The 15,553-nt window shown below is 42.2% G+C and overlaps 1 protein-coding gene across 4 annotated transcripts in view; it reads left to right on the top strand.

Moving 5' to 3' along the window:
- Nucleotides 1-14,123, top strand: part of LOC143974705 (mpv17-like protein 2) — a 33,212-nt gene extending 19,089 nt beyond the window's left edge. For 3 of the 4 annotated variants that reach the window (XM_077476332.1, XM_077476334.1, XM_077476335.1), the window contains exons 3-6: nucleotides 870-1,031; nucleotides 7,556-7,632; nucleotides 13,604-13,732; nucleotides 13,827-14,123. In XM_077476332.1, coding sequence (XP_077332458.1) covers nucleotides 870-1,031; nucleotides 7,556-7,632; nucleotides 13,604-13,732; nucleotides 13,827-13,850 — 392 coding nt within the window. In that variant the 3' untranslated portion in view covers nucleotides 13,851-14,123. The remainder of the gene's footprint in view (nucleotides 1-869; nucleotides 1,032-7,555; nucleotides 7,633-13,603; nucleotides 13,733-13,826) is intronic. The other variant, XM_077476336.1, reaches the window with a different exon arrangement.
- Nucleotides 14,124-15,553: the final 1,430 nt, after the last annotated feature.

Raw genomic sequence — 15,553 nt, 5'->3', positions numbered from 1 at the left:
GGCTCTGTAATAGCAGTCACAGAATGTTCTCACTTCTGTTTCTTTACTCACAGAACACTTCACAGGGATATATTGTACTGGCCAGGCACTTCTGTTCCCCAAGTGATTCCCAGGCTCGTTAAATGGGTCCCAGAGCCATGTCGCATGCCACATGGATCTCCTCCTTCTCTCAGTGGTGGTGGGGCTGAAAAATGTCCCACAGTCAATTAGGAACCAGCCTGGCTTAGGCTTATCAGTAGTCCCCCTTTCCTAGGGTTGCTAGGGGCAGGTCCAGTTGTCAGGGCACAGTCCAGTCCCCTCTCTCCCTGCAGCTGTCCATCACAGGAGAGAAGACAAAAATCCTTTCTGTGCTTATTTTGTCAGCACTGCTGGGATTTTTTTTTAAAGAGCCCAGCGCTACACTTACAAAGCTTTAGCTTAATGCAGTGATTCTCAACCAGGGTTCCTCCAGAGGTTGCTAGAGGTTCCTTCAGCATTGGGCCATTTCTGCCTCTCAGATATGTTCCCACCAACACTATTGATCTTATTAGCCATCTGTAAGGAGGTAATTCTTCCCAATGACCACAAATGTAAGGACCATTCTTCCCACTGACCATCACAATAATGTATCATGAGTTGTAGATTTCTCATTTTTAGCAGGGGTTCCCCGAGACCGGAGAACTATTTCATGGGTTCCTCTGTGTTGAAAAGGTTGAGAAAGGCTGGCTTAATGCATCACAACAATCTACAGCTCCCAACTCTAACTTGCGCCCATTGAAAATAATTGTATATAAAGTGATAGTGATTTCCTATTGAGAATTTGCAGATTAATTATGTGATTTAATTACATTTTTTGAGTTAATATTTTTCTGCATAAAATACCTTTACAGGTAGGATGTTTGTTATTGGCACTTGCTTGAGTCCAGTGGATCATTATTGGTATATCTGGCTGGATCGGGTACTACCGGGTGCATCAATTCAAGCAGTGGTGAAGAAAGTTCTTGTGGAGCAGATCGTGGTATCACCCATCCTTTCTGTTATATTTTTCTTGGGTAAGCATTTCTATACATTTTCTATATCTTAAACATAGCAGTGAAGATCGTTATAGTAAATACATGCATTAATGTTGGAGTCAATGTCAACAGGCTTTTGTTCTCTTCAGAACTGCTTCTCACCCAATATACTCTCACCGACCACTTTATTAGGTACACCTCGCTAGTCCTGGGTTGGACCCTCCTTTCACTCAGAACTGCCTTAATTCTTCATTACATATATTCAACAAGGTGTCTGAACCTTTTTAGGTCCATATTGACATGATGGCATCACGCAGTTGCTGCAGATTTGTCGGCTGCACATCCATGATGCAAATCTCCCGGTGCTCTATTAGCTTGAGATCTGGTTACTGTGGAGGCCATTGGAGTACAGTAAACTCATTGCCATGTTCAAGAACCCAGTGGTGAGATGATTTGACCTTTGCGACATGGTGCATTATCCTGCTGGAAGTAGCCATCAGAAGATGGGTAGACTAGTCATAAAGGGATGGACATGGTCAGAAACAATACTCAAGAAGGCTGTGGCATTTAAATGATGCTCAATTGGTACTAAGGGACACAAAGCGTGCCAAGAAAATATCCCCCACACCATTACACCACCATCACCAGGCTAAACCGTTGATACAAGGCTCTCATGTTGTTTATGCCAAATTCTGACCTGATCATCTGAATGCCGCAGCTGAAATCGAGACTCATCAGACCAGGCAACATTTTTCCAATCTTCTATTGTCCAATTCCACAACCTTAACGCTCTGACAGTAAAGAACCCTGTACGCAGTTTAGGGTTAAACTACTTCTCTTCAAATTTCAGTGAAATTTCATATGGACCTTTTCTCCCACTTAAGGTGACAGTGATTTCACCAGAAGATTTTAGCCCCTATGAGCAAATGCAAAAGGGAAATTAAGACTAATCACTCTTGTAAAAGTTGATTTTAGGCATAACCCTTTACACAGTCTTTAGTATTAGCTAGTGGGAATATGTTAAACTCTCTAACATCACACGTGTGATGCAACAAAAAGTGAAAAAAAAATAAACAATATAACTGCATATTAACCACTTCGCGCCCGCTCTATAGCCAAAAGATGGCTACAGAGCGGACACTAACTGCCGGGAGGCCGTCCCTGGACATCCTCCTGTTTACTTTCCCAATGCGTGCCCGCGGCGGCGCGCATCGGGGAAGTTCAGTTTTGGCTGTGTCCCTCGGACACAGCCAATCACAGATCGTGCTAAATGGCCAATCACAGCGGCCATTTAGCACTTGATCGGCCTGTCCAATGAGAGGTGATCTCATATGTAAACATATGAGATCATCTCTCATCGTCGGCTCCCCTCCTCACACAGAGACAGCGTGCTGCAGCATCAGTGAGTACACACACACACACACACACACACATGCCCACCTGTCCCCAGTGCCACCTAACAGTGTCATCTGTGCCCAGTACCACCTATCCGTGCCACCTGTCCCTAGTGCCATGTGTCCCCAGTGCCACCTGTCAGTGTCACGTGTCATCAGTGCCACGTATCAGTGCCACCTGTCAGTGTCACGTGTCGTCAGTGTCACGTGTCATCAGTGCCCCGTATTGGTGCCATCTGTCATCAGTGCCACGTATTGGTGCCATCTGTCATCAGTGCCACGTATTGGTGCCATCTGTCATCAGTGCCACGTATTGGTGCCATCTGTCATCAGTGCCACGTATTGGTGCCATCTGTCATCAGTGCCACATCAGTGTCACGTGTCATCTGTGCCACGTATTAGTGCCATCTGACATCAGTGTCACATGCCATCAGTGCCACGTCAGTGTCACGTGTCATTGTCCTGGTGCTCCACGGCCTTCAAAAGTGTAATAGGTAGTCAACAAGTTAGATGTGTAATTTATGCTCCTAAAACACGTGATGGTGCTCCCTGCATGTTGGGTCTCTCTAAGTGGCCAGGCTGTGAAAAAGTCCCACACATGTGGTATCATAATACTCAGGAGGAGTAGCAGAATGTATTTTGGGGAATTATTTGTAGTATACACATGCCATGTGAGAGAAATAACCTATTACAATGACAATTTTGTGGGAACAAAATAAAAAACTAAAAAATCTTCATTTTGCAAAGAATTGTGGGAAAAAATTACAACACCAAAAACCTCACTATGCCTTTTTTTAAATACCTTGGAATGTCTACTTTCCAAAAAGGGGTTATTTGGGGGGTATTTGTACTTTCCTGGCTTGTTCGGGTCGCAAGAAATGAGATAGGCCACCAGTACATCAGATGTGATCAATTTTTTATAATTCGCACCATAGCTTGTAGACTCTAACTTTCACAAAGACTAAATAATATCCACTAATGTGGGTTATTTTTACCAAAGATATGTAGCAGTATAAATTGTGGCCAAAATTTATGAAGAAAAATTAATTTGCATAATTTTATCACAGAAACAAAGAAAAATTCGTTTTTTTTTCCCCAAAATTTTCAGTCTTTTTTCATTTATAGCACAAAAAATAAAAAACCCAGAGGTGATCAAATGCCACCAAAAGAAAGCTCTAGTTGTGGGGAAAAAAAAAGGACAAAAAATTCATTTGGGTACAGTGTTGCATGACTGAGTAATTGTGAGAGCACCGAAAACTGAAAATTGGTCTGGGCAGGAGGGGTGTTTAAGTGCCCAGTAGGCAAGTGGTTAACATTTACAGGTAATAACACCAGAGATTGTTGATCCAGGGAATAATTTATTGTTTTTTCCCAAAAATACTACCAGGACAGCACAGGAGAGATCATGGGTCCTCCCACAACAGGAAACACCTCATCATCCAAAGCTTTAATAGGAGGCCTCCACGCAGTTTCCTTCAGTTTTTGGTGTTTCCTCTAGCCGGAGGAACACCTCTGGTGGGAGCCATGATCTCTCGGGGCTATCCTGGGAGACAAAAAGGTTCTCACCTGTCCTTTTTGTTTTCTTCATCTGCAGGAGATGTGATCCTCTCACTTGCCTCTTTCTTGATGGTCCCATTGGCTCCCTCTCCCCCTTCCGTGCTGTACTGCCTGGGAGTGCTGCCCAATTTTCTTTGCAGATGGTCGGTGTGCGGAGGCACCCTCTTTGCAAGGAAGAGTTAAGCGAATCCTGGACAAAGCCTCATGTGCAGATAGTATCTCTGATTTAGTCAAGGAGGAGTTTCCATCCATTTGTGGCGATCTGGATACAACCATTAAGAATGAGCTCTGGGCCATCTTCCAAGCTTTCCAGGCAAACCTGAGAGAAGAGCCAGGATCCTCAGGGGAACCCAGGGCTCTACAGCCATTATCGGAGTCTCGGAGGGCTTCTCTGATAGAGGTGGGAGGTCCGGCCTCCCAGGATACTTCTCAAGAACCTGTTTCCCCCTCTCAAGAGGGGACAGATTCTGGGGAAGAGGAAAATTAGGCAGATGCCACCTCCTAAGTACAAGATATCCCTGGAAGAGGTAGGGTGACACCTGAAAGTAATCCACGCTACCTTGGGGATAGAGGAGAAGAAGGAGCTCTCTGCACGACCGCATGTACGCAGGTCTAGGAGACTCCAAAGGCCACACTTTTCCGGTCCATTCAATAATCACAGACATGATTAAAAAATAATGTCTGGAGCCAAAGAGGAAACCATTCTTTTCTCTGCCACAAAAGACTCCATCTGGAACAAGGTCCCAAAACTGGATTTCGCTTTCTTGCAGGTTTCGGAGTCAACCGACCTTGCTTTTGAAGATATGGGTAAACTAAAGCGGCCCATGGATAAGAGGCTGGATCTACTCCATAAAAGAGCCTGCCAATCGGTTATGATCAATCTGAAGCTGGCAATGGCAACAACATGCATTGCTAGGAATTTAGAGCACTGAATAAAAAAAAAAATACCATATTACTGTGGATTCCCGAAACAGGAGATTTTGGACTCCTTTACAACCTTATCTGCAGCAGTGTCATACATTGCGGATGCTTCAGCAGAGTCCATATGTGTGTGTCGGCTAGGTCCGCAGCATTAACAAACTCTGCTAGGAGGGCCTTATGGCTAAAAACCTAGTCTGGAGACGCAGCATCAAACAGGCTGTGTAGCATCCCCTTGCTGTTTGGTTCAGAATTAGAATCCATTCTTGACCGCACAGCCGATAAGAAGAAATCGTTTTCAGTCAAGAAAAAGAAGGTGCAGATGCGTAAGCGTTTTTTTTTTTGGCCTCAGAAAGGGCAGCAGGAAGGTAAAACGGAAGGTAAAAGGAAGCCATGGTCTTTCCAAAAGCCCAAATGTAGGAGTGGAGTGCTCTTCAATCCTCCTGCGACTTTCGGAAAGTCGCAGTGACTCCTTCCTCCCAGTCAGGGGAAGACTCTAGGAGTTCTCTCCCAGGGTTATGTGATAGAATTCATTGAAGAACCTCCAAGAAGATTTTTGGTGACAAACGCCCCAAGGGATCCAACCAAGGCTCTCACCATGAAGTCCCTAATTCAGGAACTAAGATCACAGAGAGTCATTGTTCTGGTCCCTACAAGGGAGTTCTTCCAGGGTTTCTACTTCCAGGTTTTCCTCGTTCAGAAACCCTCAGGAAAGTTCCGTCCCATCCTAAATCTCAAGGTGCTAAATCGCTTGGTAAAGAAGATTTTGGATGAATTCCATCTTCTCAAAAACCTCCTGAACCAAGGGTGCTACATGGCATCAGTAGAGTTACAGGATGCCTACCTCCATATACCTATTGCTGCCAGGTCCCAAAAATATCTGAGGTTGGCATTGAAGGTAGGGAAGAAGGTGTTAAACCTGCCGTTCAGAGCACTTCCATTTGGCCCGTTATCGGCCCCAAGAGTTTTTATGAAGGTGATGGCTGAAGCATTGGCACTTTTGCGTCTAGAAGGAATCTCAGTGATTCCTTATCTGGACAATCTGCTGTTTTTCGCTCAAACCAGAGAAATACCTGTTACCTGATCAGAGCTCAGGCTCACCTAGAGTCCATAGGATGGACCTTAAACCTCCAGAAGTTGAATCTAATTCTCTCATAGGAGGTGTTATTCTTGAGGTACCGTATCAACTCAGTGGAGCAAAAGATCTTTTTTCCAGAAGAAAAGGAGAAAAAAGCTCATGGACGTAGTATCGTTGTAGTCCAGTCATCTCCTGCCCATCAGGAAGATCATGTCAGCATTGGGAACCCTGCCCTCTTCCATACCTGCAATTCAGTGGGCAAGACTTCACTTTAGACCCCTGCAAAGTTTCTTGTTAAAAGCCTGGGATCACCAGCAAGGGAAAAGGAGTCTTTGGTGGTGGAAGAACCAGACAAGGTTTTCAGCAAGTCTGTTATGGTACTTCCTGGTCCAAGTAAGGTTAGCGAAGGATGCTAGCTCCCAGGGTTGGGGGGTTCACATGAGCGGGATACAAGAGTGTGTAGTGTGTGTGTGTGTGTATGTATGTATGTGTGTGTGTGTGTGTGTGTGTATATATATATATATATATATATATATATATATATATATATATATATATATATTATAATTTTTATTAGTTTTATTTTTTTTAACAGAATAGTGTAGTATATTTAATAAACTTTAAAAGCAATGACAAAGTAGTAGGTTGCACTCACATGTAAAAGTGCCTGCCTGGCACTAGGGAAAACCGTGTGCGGATCTGTCTGGTTCCTAACGCGAGGAGGATTCGTCACTTCCGGGTCCTTATTTGTCACCCCTCACCAGGCTCTAACCCTACAAGCAGGACATGGAATGCGTGCTACCGCGTTAGGAACCAGCCAGATCCGCACATGCTGTTTTCCTTAGTGCCAGGGAGGCACTTTTACACGTGAGTGTAACCTACTACTTTGTCATTGCTTTTAAATTTTATTAAATATACAACACTATGAGACTTCCTCTCTTGTCTCCCATGGAGTCAATTTTTATGCCCTAGCTTCATCTGGAGGGTCCATTGGAGCAGAGTGATGTTGGCAGTGGGAATTAATTTACTATTCCAAATGTGCAATTTGACCTACCTTAAATAGTGGTCAAACGCCTGTGGTGAGTTGCCACCTTTCCAAAGAGCCATGATCTCTCGGGTGCTGTCTTGGGAAAAAAAGTTACCGGTAAGTCTAACTTAAATTTTTATACACAGCTGGATTTGGACCTTGCACTGTAGGAGAGGGAGTTGCCTTTCCCTGGATAAACTGTGGGTATTGGGTTCTGTGTATGAAACTTTTCTATTTTTTTTTTTTTTTTTTAACCAGTGGTTGAACTAGATGATGAACTAGCTAATTAAAGCGGTTTCACTCATACAGTTCAATTGGCCGCTGCATGCACTAGTTTTATTTTCCGCTCATTGTGTCTACACATCACCTCAACGCAGTGGTGTGAACCAGGCACACAGGAGAGAAGGCATTTTGTGTTGTCATGCTGTGGGTCTATGCTGGAATAACCGCCCAACGCAGTCCTACTGCATCTGGTGTGAATGGACCCTAAAGCCTTTATTCCATTTTAGCTTGCACTCATGACTAAAAAGCCCCAATGAATACCAAGAAATGTATTTTTAAAGATGAACCTTTATGTTTTTAATTACAGGTATTGGCTCCATGGAGGGACAAACTCTAAATGGAAGCTGGAATGAATTTCGAAGCAAATTTTGGGAAATGTACAAGGTGGGTTTTGCAAGGATGGCCAAATTAACCCTAAATAAATCCAACCCAGCTGAAAAATGTGCATACTTAAAACAAGACTTTGTTGATTCTAAAAACATATTCAGTTCATACACCCACGTACTTTTCTTGAAAAGTAATAGTTCTTGAGCACAAGGCATCATCGCATGCTATATTGCAGAAGAGCTAAACTTTTCTGTCTCAGATCAACTATGTGTTGTGTAGTAATAGCAACACCTAACCCCCCCCCCCCCCCCCCCCGAAAAAAAAAAAAAAATAGATCCGGCAGGCAGCTAGCATTTTCAGGAGGAGGATGCTAATGGCAATTGGCTTTTGTGAAAAAGTGATTACTTTAATGGGACTCTGATGGTGCCACCTTTGATGGTTCCAGGCTCCGCATTACTCTGGCTGGTCCAGCAACACGGTGAAATGTCTCAGCATGGAGAGCAGGAGGAGCTTGGGAAACATCTGTTCTCTGATCTCCTTTGCGACTAAGGAACCTGGAACATGGATTTTGTAATTTCCTGGCTACTGTAGCTGGGAAAGCAGCTATTTAACTGCTTCCCACCCAGCCAATGTACATATACAGCCAGGTGGGAGCTCTCTCCTAAATGGACGTTCAGGAACGTCCTTCAGAAGGTGGGGGATCACGTAAGCGTGCCTGCGCAGCAGCGCAATCCCGATGCGCTCGTGTCACCTGGACGCGGCACATCTCCGATCGGCAGGAGGGTTCTGTGATTGGCCCTCCTGATCACATGATGATCGTGTCCAATCACAGCCGTCACATGATGTAAACAAACAGCCGGTTGCTAGGCAATTGGCTCTCCTCACACGGAAGTTGTCGCTGAGGAGAGGAGAGCAAGATCGCTGCAGCCGGCTGGTGATCAGTGAGTATGAGCTGTTTTTTACAGCTTTTTACTCACTGATCACCAGTCTAGTGTAAACACACAGTCTAAAAAACGCACAATGTCCTCACACAATGTCCCCAAAACACGCATGTCCCCACATATGTCCGACTAAAATCACATGTCCCAATGATTATCTGCACACATCTGTACATGATAATTTGCGTACATATGTCCGTGATCACACCAACCAATTATTGTACACCTACTGGAATTTTTTTTACCAAAAACATGTAGCAGAATACAGTTCGGCTTAAATTTATGACAAAATTCGATTTTATTGGATTTATTTTAAAATATAAAGACGAAAATATTGTTTTTTTTTTTTTTCCAAATTTCCGCTCTTTTTTTGCTTATATCGCAAAAAATAAAAAAACGGACTGGTGAATAAATACCCCCAAAAGAAAGCTCTATTTGTGCAAACAAAATTATAAAAATTTCATTTGGGTACAGCGTAGCATGACCGCGCAATTGTCACTGAAAGTGTGAGAGCGCTGAAAGCTGAAAATTGGTCTGGGAAGGAAGGGGGCAAAAGTGCCCTGTATTGTAGTGGTTAAGCATAATCTGTGCTTGATTAGCTGTAGTGAAGGGCAGTGGTGACTTGATCTAATAGAACCCTGATGTCTGCTTAAAGAGGACCTGTCCCCTGCCCTTGCAGTCACATAGAGGATTTGTTAGCCCCCTTATGATAGCAAAAATGTTTAAAAAAATTCTATTTATTAAAAAAGTTTGAATTATAAAATTAATAAAAACATGTTAGGCTCCTACCTCTAATTAGATTACCTGTAAAGGCTTTTAAAATGTTGTGTAAGCACAATATTCAGTCCATAGTTTTTGTGATTCCATGTGCAGTTGGGCTTGTCTCACTTGGTAATCATTTTCTTGACACAACTCCATCTTTAAAATTTTATGCTGAAATTGGGTATTATATTGTGTTTTTGTTTGCACCAAATGAATTGAATACTTTTTTTTTTTTTTTTTTTTTAAAGATATGCGTTTGATAAAAATATGCTACCAATTTATTCCATTTGGGCCTCTGCTTTCAGAATGTATATAACTGTTTGGGGGCTTAAAGCAATTTTCTGGCAAAAAAAATGCAAATTTTAATAAAAAATTACCCTGGTATAAAAGTGGTCAAACAGGATTTCCATAAGTTTCGTGTAGCGTTAAAGCTTACTAAACCAGGCTTTTTCAACCAGGGTGCCTTGAGGTTTCTTCAGAGGTGCCTTGGCAAAATGCCTAAAAATTTCCCAAAAATTGTCCACAAGCCGATGTGTGAATGAAGACTGTCTTTTTAGTTACACAAAGTCACAGGTTTTCATTGTGCACCATTACATCCTTTTAGCTGTCTACGTCCTAATGACTAATGGCATCATCAATTGATGAGGAGGATGTCAGTCGCCTGCATAGCATCCTTGTCTGACTCTCTCCTGCTCCTCTCCATCAGCGGTGAGGGTCAGAGAAAAACGAAGGGAGAAGGGAAACATTGGAATTCTAATCAGTACCAGTTTGCAAAAGTATATTTGCATTGGAAGAATAAATCACTTTTAATGTTGGGTGTCCTACTTGGACTTGTGGATGTTGCTGCATTATGTACCTTATTTGCCGGTGTATAAGACAACCTTTTACACCCGAATTACACAGCCAAAAACCGGGGGTCGTCTTATACGCCGGGTGCAGAGGCTGCAAGGCAGGTGTACCTGCTCAGTAAATGGGGTAGAGGCCACCAGATTGAAGTATTAACAGTCCGGTTTTCGGGACCGGGTGAAGAGGCCGCCGAGTGCGCTGTATCCATACACTGTGCGCTGCTGAGCCAATCCTGGCGGGCGATGCACTGTTTTGCTGATGCAGAGAGCCTGTTAAGCCTGCTCGGATTGGCAGGTTGTTTCTCCATTTCGAGCAGGCATGAGTCGTAGCGGCGCGGGCTGATGATGTCACAGCCTCTGCCAATCCGAGCAGGCTTTGCATCCATCCAAGAGATATTAAAATGCATTGCCTGCTGTGATTGGCTCAGTATTCACACTGTATTCGGATATACAAAATAATACCGGTATACTGTATGGTACACTTCTTCCTGTGATTTAAAAGCCCTATCAGTAACCTAACCTTTTACCAGTGAGGAAGTGACAACTTGGCAAGCTTGCAGTAACCATCATAATACTGTACCTACTTAACAAAGCATCATATACAGTATATGGTACAGTATACGGTACTTTACCTACTAACAAAGCATCATATATACCATACTGTACCTACTAACAAAGCATCATATATACCGTACTGTACCTACTAACAAAGCAACAAAGCATCATATATACCATACCGTACTGTACCTACTAACAAAGCAACAAAGCATCATATATACTGTACTGCACATCCAACTCCAGATCTCCTCTTCATATAAAATACTGGTATGATTTATGGTGCTTTGGAGGAGAGGAGTCATTGTTGCTACCTACCGGTACGTTACCAATTGTGGGATCTCTGGGACTTGTAGTTCACCAGTTTCCATTTTGATTACATAAAAGTGATGGCGTAATACCTGACAGATTACAATACCTGACAGATTTTAGATTTCCTGTAGTGGGAAATGGCTGATAGACAGGGCCCCAGCATGGCTCCAGCAAGGAGAAGGAAACATGAAGCCAGTTTCAAGCTCAAAGTTGTAAACTTTGCCAAGGAAAATAATAACTGCGCTGCTGCAAGACAATATGGAGTAACGGAAAAGATGATCCGAGACTTGAGCAAAGGAAGATGCATTAAAGAGTATGCCAAGGGCTAAGTGTGCATTAAGAAGAGGCACCCCACATTGGCAAGAACTCGAGAAGCATGTAGCAGACATGGTGCATGAGCATCGTCACAATGGTTTTGTAGTGACACGAAACAGCATACGGATCTTTGCACTTCAGTGGGCCAAATCTAACCCAGATCACAGCAAAGGATTTAAGGCCACTATATTCTGGTATTCTAGGTTCTTGGAAAGGCATGATTTGGTACTGAGGCAAAAGAAAAAATTGCACAAAAATTACCTGCAGATCTCGATGGCAAAGTTAGCAATTTCCATTGATATGTAATAGAGCAGCGCAAGAAACATGGCTATGCGTTAAGTCAGATTGGAAATATGGATGAAACTCCTATGAGTTTCGATATGGTTGGAAATAAAACCGTCAATTCAAAAGGTGCCAAAACTGTGTTAATTTAAAACAGGACATGAGAAGTCCAGTTTTACAGTGGTACTAGCATGTACAGCTGATGGTACCAAACTAAGACCCATGATTATTTTCAAAAGAAAAACAATGCCGAAAATCAAGTTCCCCATTGGAGTTTTTGTACATGTGAATGAAAAAGACTGGATGGATGAAGAAGGGGTAAAGCTATGGCTTGAAAATGTATGGAGTAGACGACCAGGTTGACTTCGTCGAGAATGTAGCCTACTGGTGTGGTATATGTTCAGGGCTCATTTAACTCCCAGCACAAAGGAAAGGCTGAAAAGAATAAACACAGATGCCGCGGTTATTCCTGGAGGATTGACATCGTTGGTACAGCCACTGGATGTGTGCCTAAACAAGCCATTTAAAGATCGAATTCGAGAACAGTGGAATGAGTGGATGGTTAGCGGCGAAAAATCATTCACAAAAGGAGGAAACATGCGTGCTCCACAGTTGGATGTTTTGTGCACCTTTGTCATAAAAGCCTGGAATGATATTGATGCAGAAAAAGTCATCAAGTCTTTCAAGAAGTGTGGCATATCAAATTCATTGGATGGTATGGAGGACGATGACTTGTGGCAAGATGAAGAGGAAGCCGAAGCTGAAGCCACACCATCTGATGTGGAATTGGATCCATATGATGATTGTCTTACTGTACCACAAGATGTCATTGATGAACTTATGATGTCAGAGGATGAACATGAAGAGGATTTTGAAGGATTTTGAGTAACAGAAAGTCAACCATTTTCATAAAAATTACCGTGTTTAAATCAAATCTGATGTTAAGTCTGATGTTTTTTTTTTTTTGATGGTTCATTAAAATGACTCTGTTTAAATCAAATCTGATGTTAAGGCTGAAGTTTTTTTTAATGGTGTTGCCTCAGAAGGGGGTAGTCTTATACGGCGAGTATAGCCCAAAACCTAAGTTTTCACTGGAAAAATAGGGGGTCGTCTTATACGCCCAGTCGTCTTATACGCCGGCAAATACGGTAAAACTTTTAGAATAGCTTTTATATTTTAGAATCGGGTGCCTCAAGACTGTCCATAATTTTTAAAGGGTGCCTTGACTGAAAAAAGGTTGAAAAACACTGTACTAAACCCTTCCAGCAATTCAAAGTAAAAACCAGCTTTCCCACTGAAGTGTTTGTAACCCTAAAAAAAATAAAAATAAAGATCTTGTTCCCTTATAGCAGATTAAACAGCACAGTACGTGTGCTGTCTAATCTGCCCCTCTATAAACTGTAAAAAAAACCTGGCTAACCCTGCCACTTCCTGTGTACCCCTCTCTGCACTGACCATGATAATCGTCACTGCCAGACCCTCTATTATAACTAGTCCTAACACACGGTGTAAGTGTTTTTTCTGAAAAAGAAGCTTGTAAATACCATCCTGGCCGGTCTCCTACTCTGATCCCAAGGCTACAGCAGGAGGGGCTGAGCAGCCACGTGACCTCCCCGGCTGATGTCAGAGGGAGACCTCTGGCCCTCCTCCTGTAGGCCGGGGATCGGAGTAGGAGACTGGTCAGGAGTCACGCGACCGGCCTGAAGATCGCTCTAAAATGGTATTTAAAAGCTTTGTTTTCATGAAACATTTACCCTCGGTATTAGGACTAGTTATAATAGAGGGGCTGGCAGTGACTTATATGATTGTGGTAATAAATACTAGGATTTATGTTTAACATTCCCAAACCAGAGCTGAAAGTTGCTTTAAAGACTAAATTATGTTGCTAGAAAGCGTAGCAAATGCTTTATATAAGCTTCCTTTACATACTACTTGTACACAATATATGTGTACATGGGGTGGGGGTTTATGTGTAATTACTTAAAATATTTTTTAATATTTTTGTTTTATTACTTGCAGGCAGAATGGTGTGTGTGGCCACCAGCCCAATTAATTAACTTTTATTTCTTACCTACTAAGTACCGGGTAATGTACGTTAATTTCATAGCCCTGGGCTGGGATGTCTACCTGTCTTATCTCAAACACAGGGTATGTCACCTTTTTGATGTTATATATGCAAATTACAAAACCCTGGGTAATTTGGTAACTACATCTAACTTTTTTGTGTTTGTTATGTATTCAGGTATCAGAGGATAAAAAAGTGTGAAGCAGCTGCTAATCCTAAATTAGAAGAGTTTTGCCAAGCGATGTAAATGAAGCTCCGGGCCCGTTCGTATTTGTTCACTGAAACATGTAGGTCTAATTAACCTGTATTTTTTTCAGTATATGTCAGGAATTAATGAATGGAATCCTTTCATTGCTTGCATGGTGGCATGCTCCACATTTCTGCATGCACTTTTCTGCCTTCAACACATCATAGAATGGGCAATAGTGTTTACTTTGATTAAAAAAGAAGTGCCTTATTAAAATTTTAAAAACATTTTTTTTTTTTGTATTTATTTATTTCGTTTCCACAGTTTTATTACAAACAAAAAAAGAAGGGAAAGAATAAGAAAAAAAAAAAGTGAGATAAAGGGGAACATAAAACCTGCTCATCTCTGTAATCTCCATGAATATGTTATATAACCCTTAAGAGAGAGAGAGAGGGTCCATATTCTCCCCCATCCCACCCATACCAATATATCCAGAGACCATCTTGTTTACATTTGCGTTCGACATAGGTCCCCCCTTTTCCCCTAGATATTTAATTTCCCTCTTCCATATAAAGGGGAATTCCTTCTGGATATTCTGTTCTTCTTTCGGCTCGACATTTACATTTAATACTTCTGATTTCCACGGATTAATTTTAAAATTAGATAATTCTCCATAGTCTTTAATAACTTTTAACAGATTTGGCATTGAAATTCTAGAGTCGGAGAGGTAAAACAACACATCATCCGCGAATGCGGCGACCTTATGTGACTCATTACCCACTTCTACCCCCCTTATATTAGGATTTCTTCTTATCGTTTCCAAAAGGGGTTCAAGTACCAATACAAATAACAGTGGCGACAAGGGGCACCCTTGTCGGGTTCCGTTGTACAGCCTGAAGGGTGGGGATAACGTTCCATTGACTCTTATCGCCGCTGTTGGCTCTCTATAAAGTACTTCTATCCAGCTCAAAAACCTGGGGCCAAACCCCATTCCCTCTAGGGTGCCCATCATGAATCCCCAGTCCGCTCTGTCGAACGCTTTTTCAGCATCTATCGACAAGAGCAGACTGGGTATTCCCCTCTCCTGCATTTTCTGTATTAGCAGAAATGTCTTTACTCCATTATCTTTCCCCTACCTGATTAGGGTGGATCAGACTCGGCATGAGTTTTTTTATCCTAAGGGCTAATACCTTGGCAAACAACTTGGTGTCAGTGTTCATTAATGATATAGGTCTATAATTGGAGCAAATTGTCCTCTCTTTACCTTCTTTCAATACAGTAGTAATTGTGGCTGTCGAGGCTTCCTCACTCAATCCATATCTACTTCCCAATCCATTGAAATATGAGCAGAGCTTTGGGGTTAATATTTCTACTTATTAAAATCTTTAAGATGATTAGAGACTTCAGTCACTTGAGTCCCCAGTGCCATTTTAAAACGGTGCAGGGATAGTGACTATGTGGTTTCTGCTGTTCCTATCTAGAGATTCCAGCATTAAAGCCGTTATCTGTGACAGCTGGGACTAAGAGCTAAGCTCAGGAGCTGAAACGATCAGCTAGATCACTGGATCTACTCTCTCTCATTTTGATTATATGCAAGCATCAAATGCTAACTTGAGTGAACACAAATGTCATTTACACTCTGAATAAGTCACTGTTGCACTTCTTTGTGCTCGTTTACCCCGGTTAATTTTATCTTAAACGTTGCATAAAAATGAAT

This window comes from Lithobates pipiens, unplaced genomic scaffold, assembly GCF_037356315.1.
Source record: "Lithobates pipiens isolate NorthernLeopardFrog02 unplaced genomic scaffold, aLitPip1_a1.2 Scaffold_13, whole genome shotgun sequence".
Lineage (NCBI taxonomy): Eukaryota > Metazoa > Chordata > Amphibia > Anura > Ranidae > Lithobates > Lithobates pipiens.
This window is presented reverse-complemented; position numbering and strand designations above follow the sequence as displayed.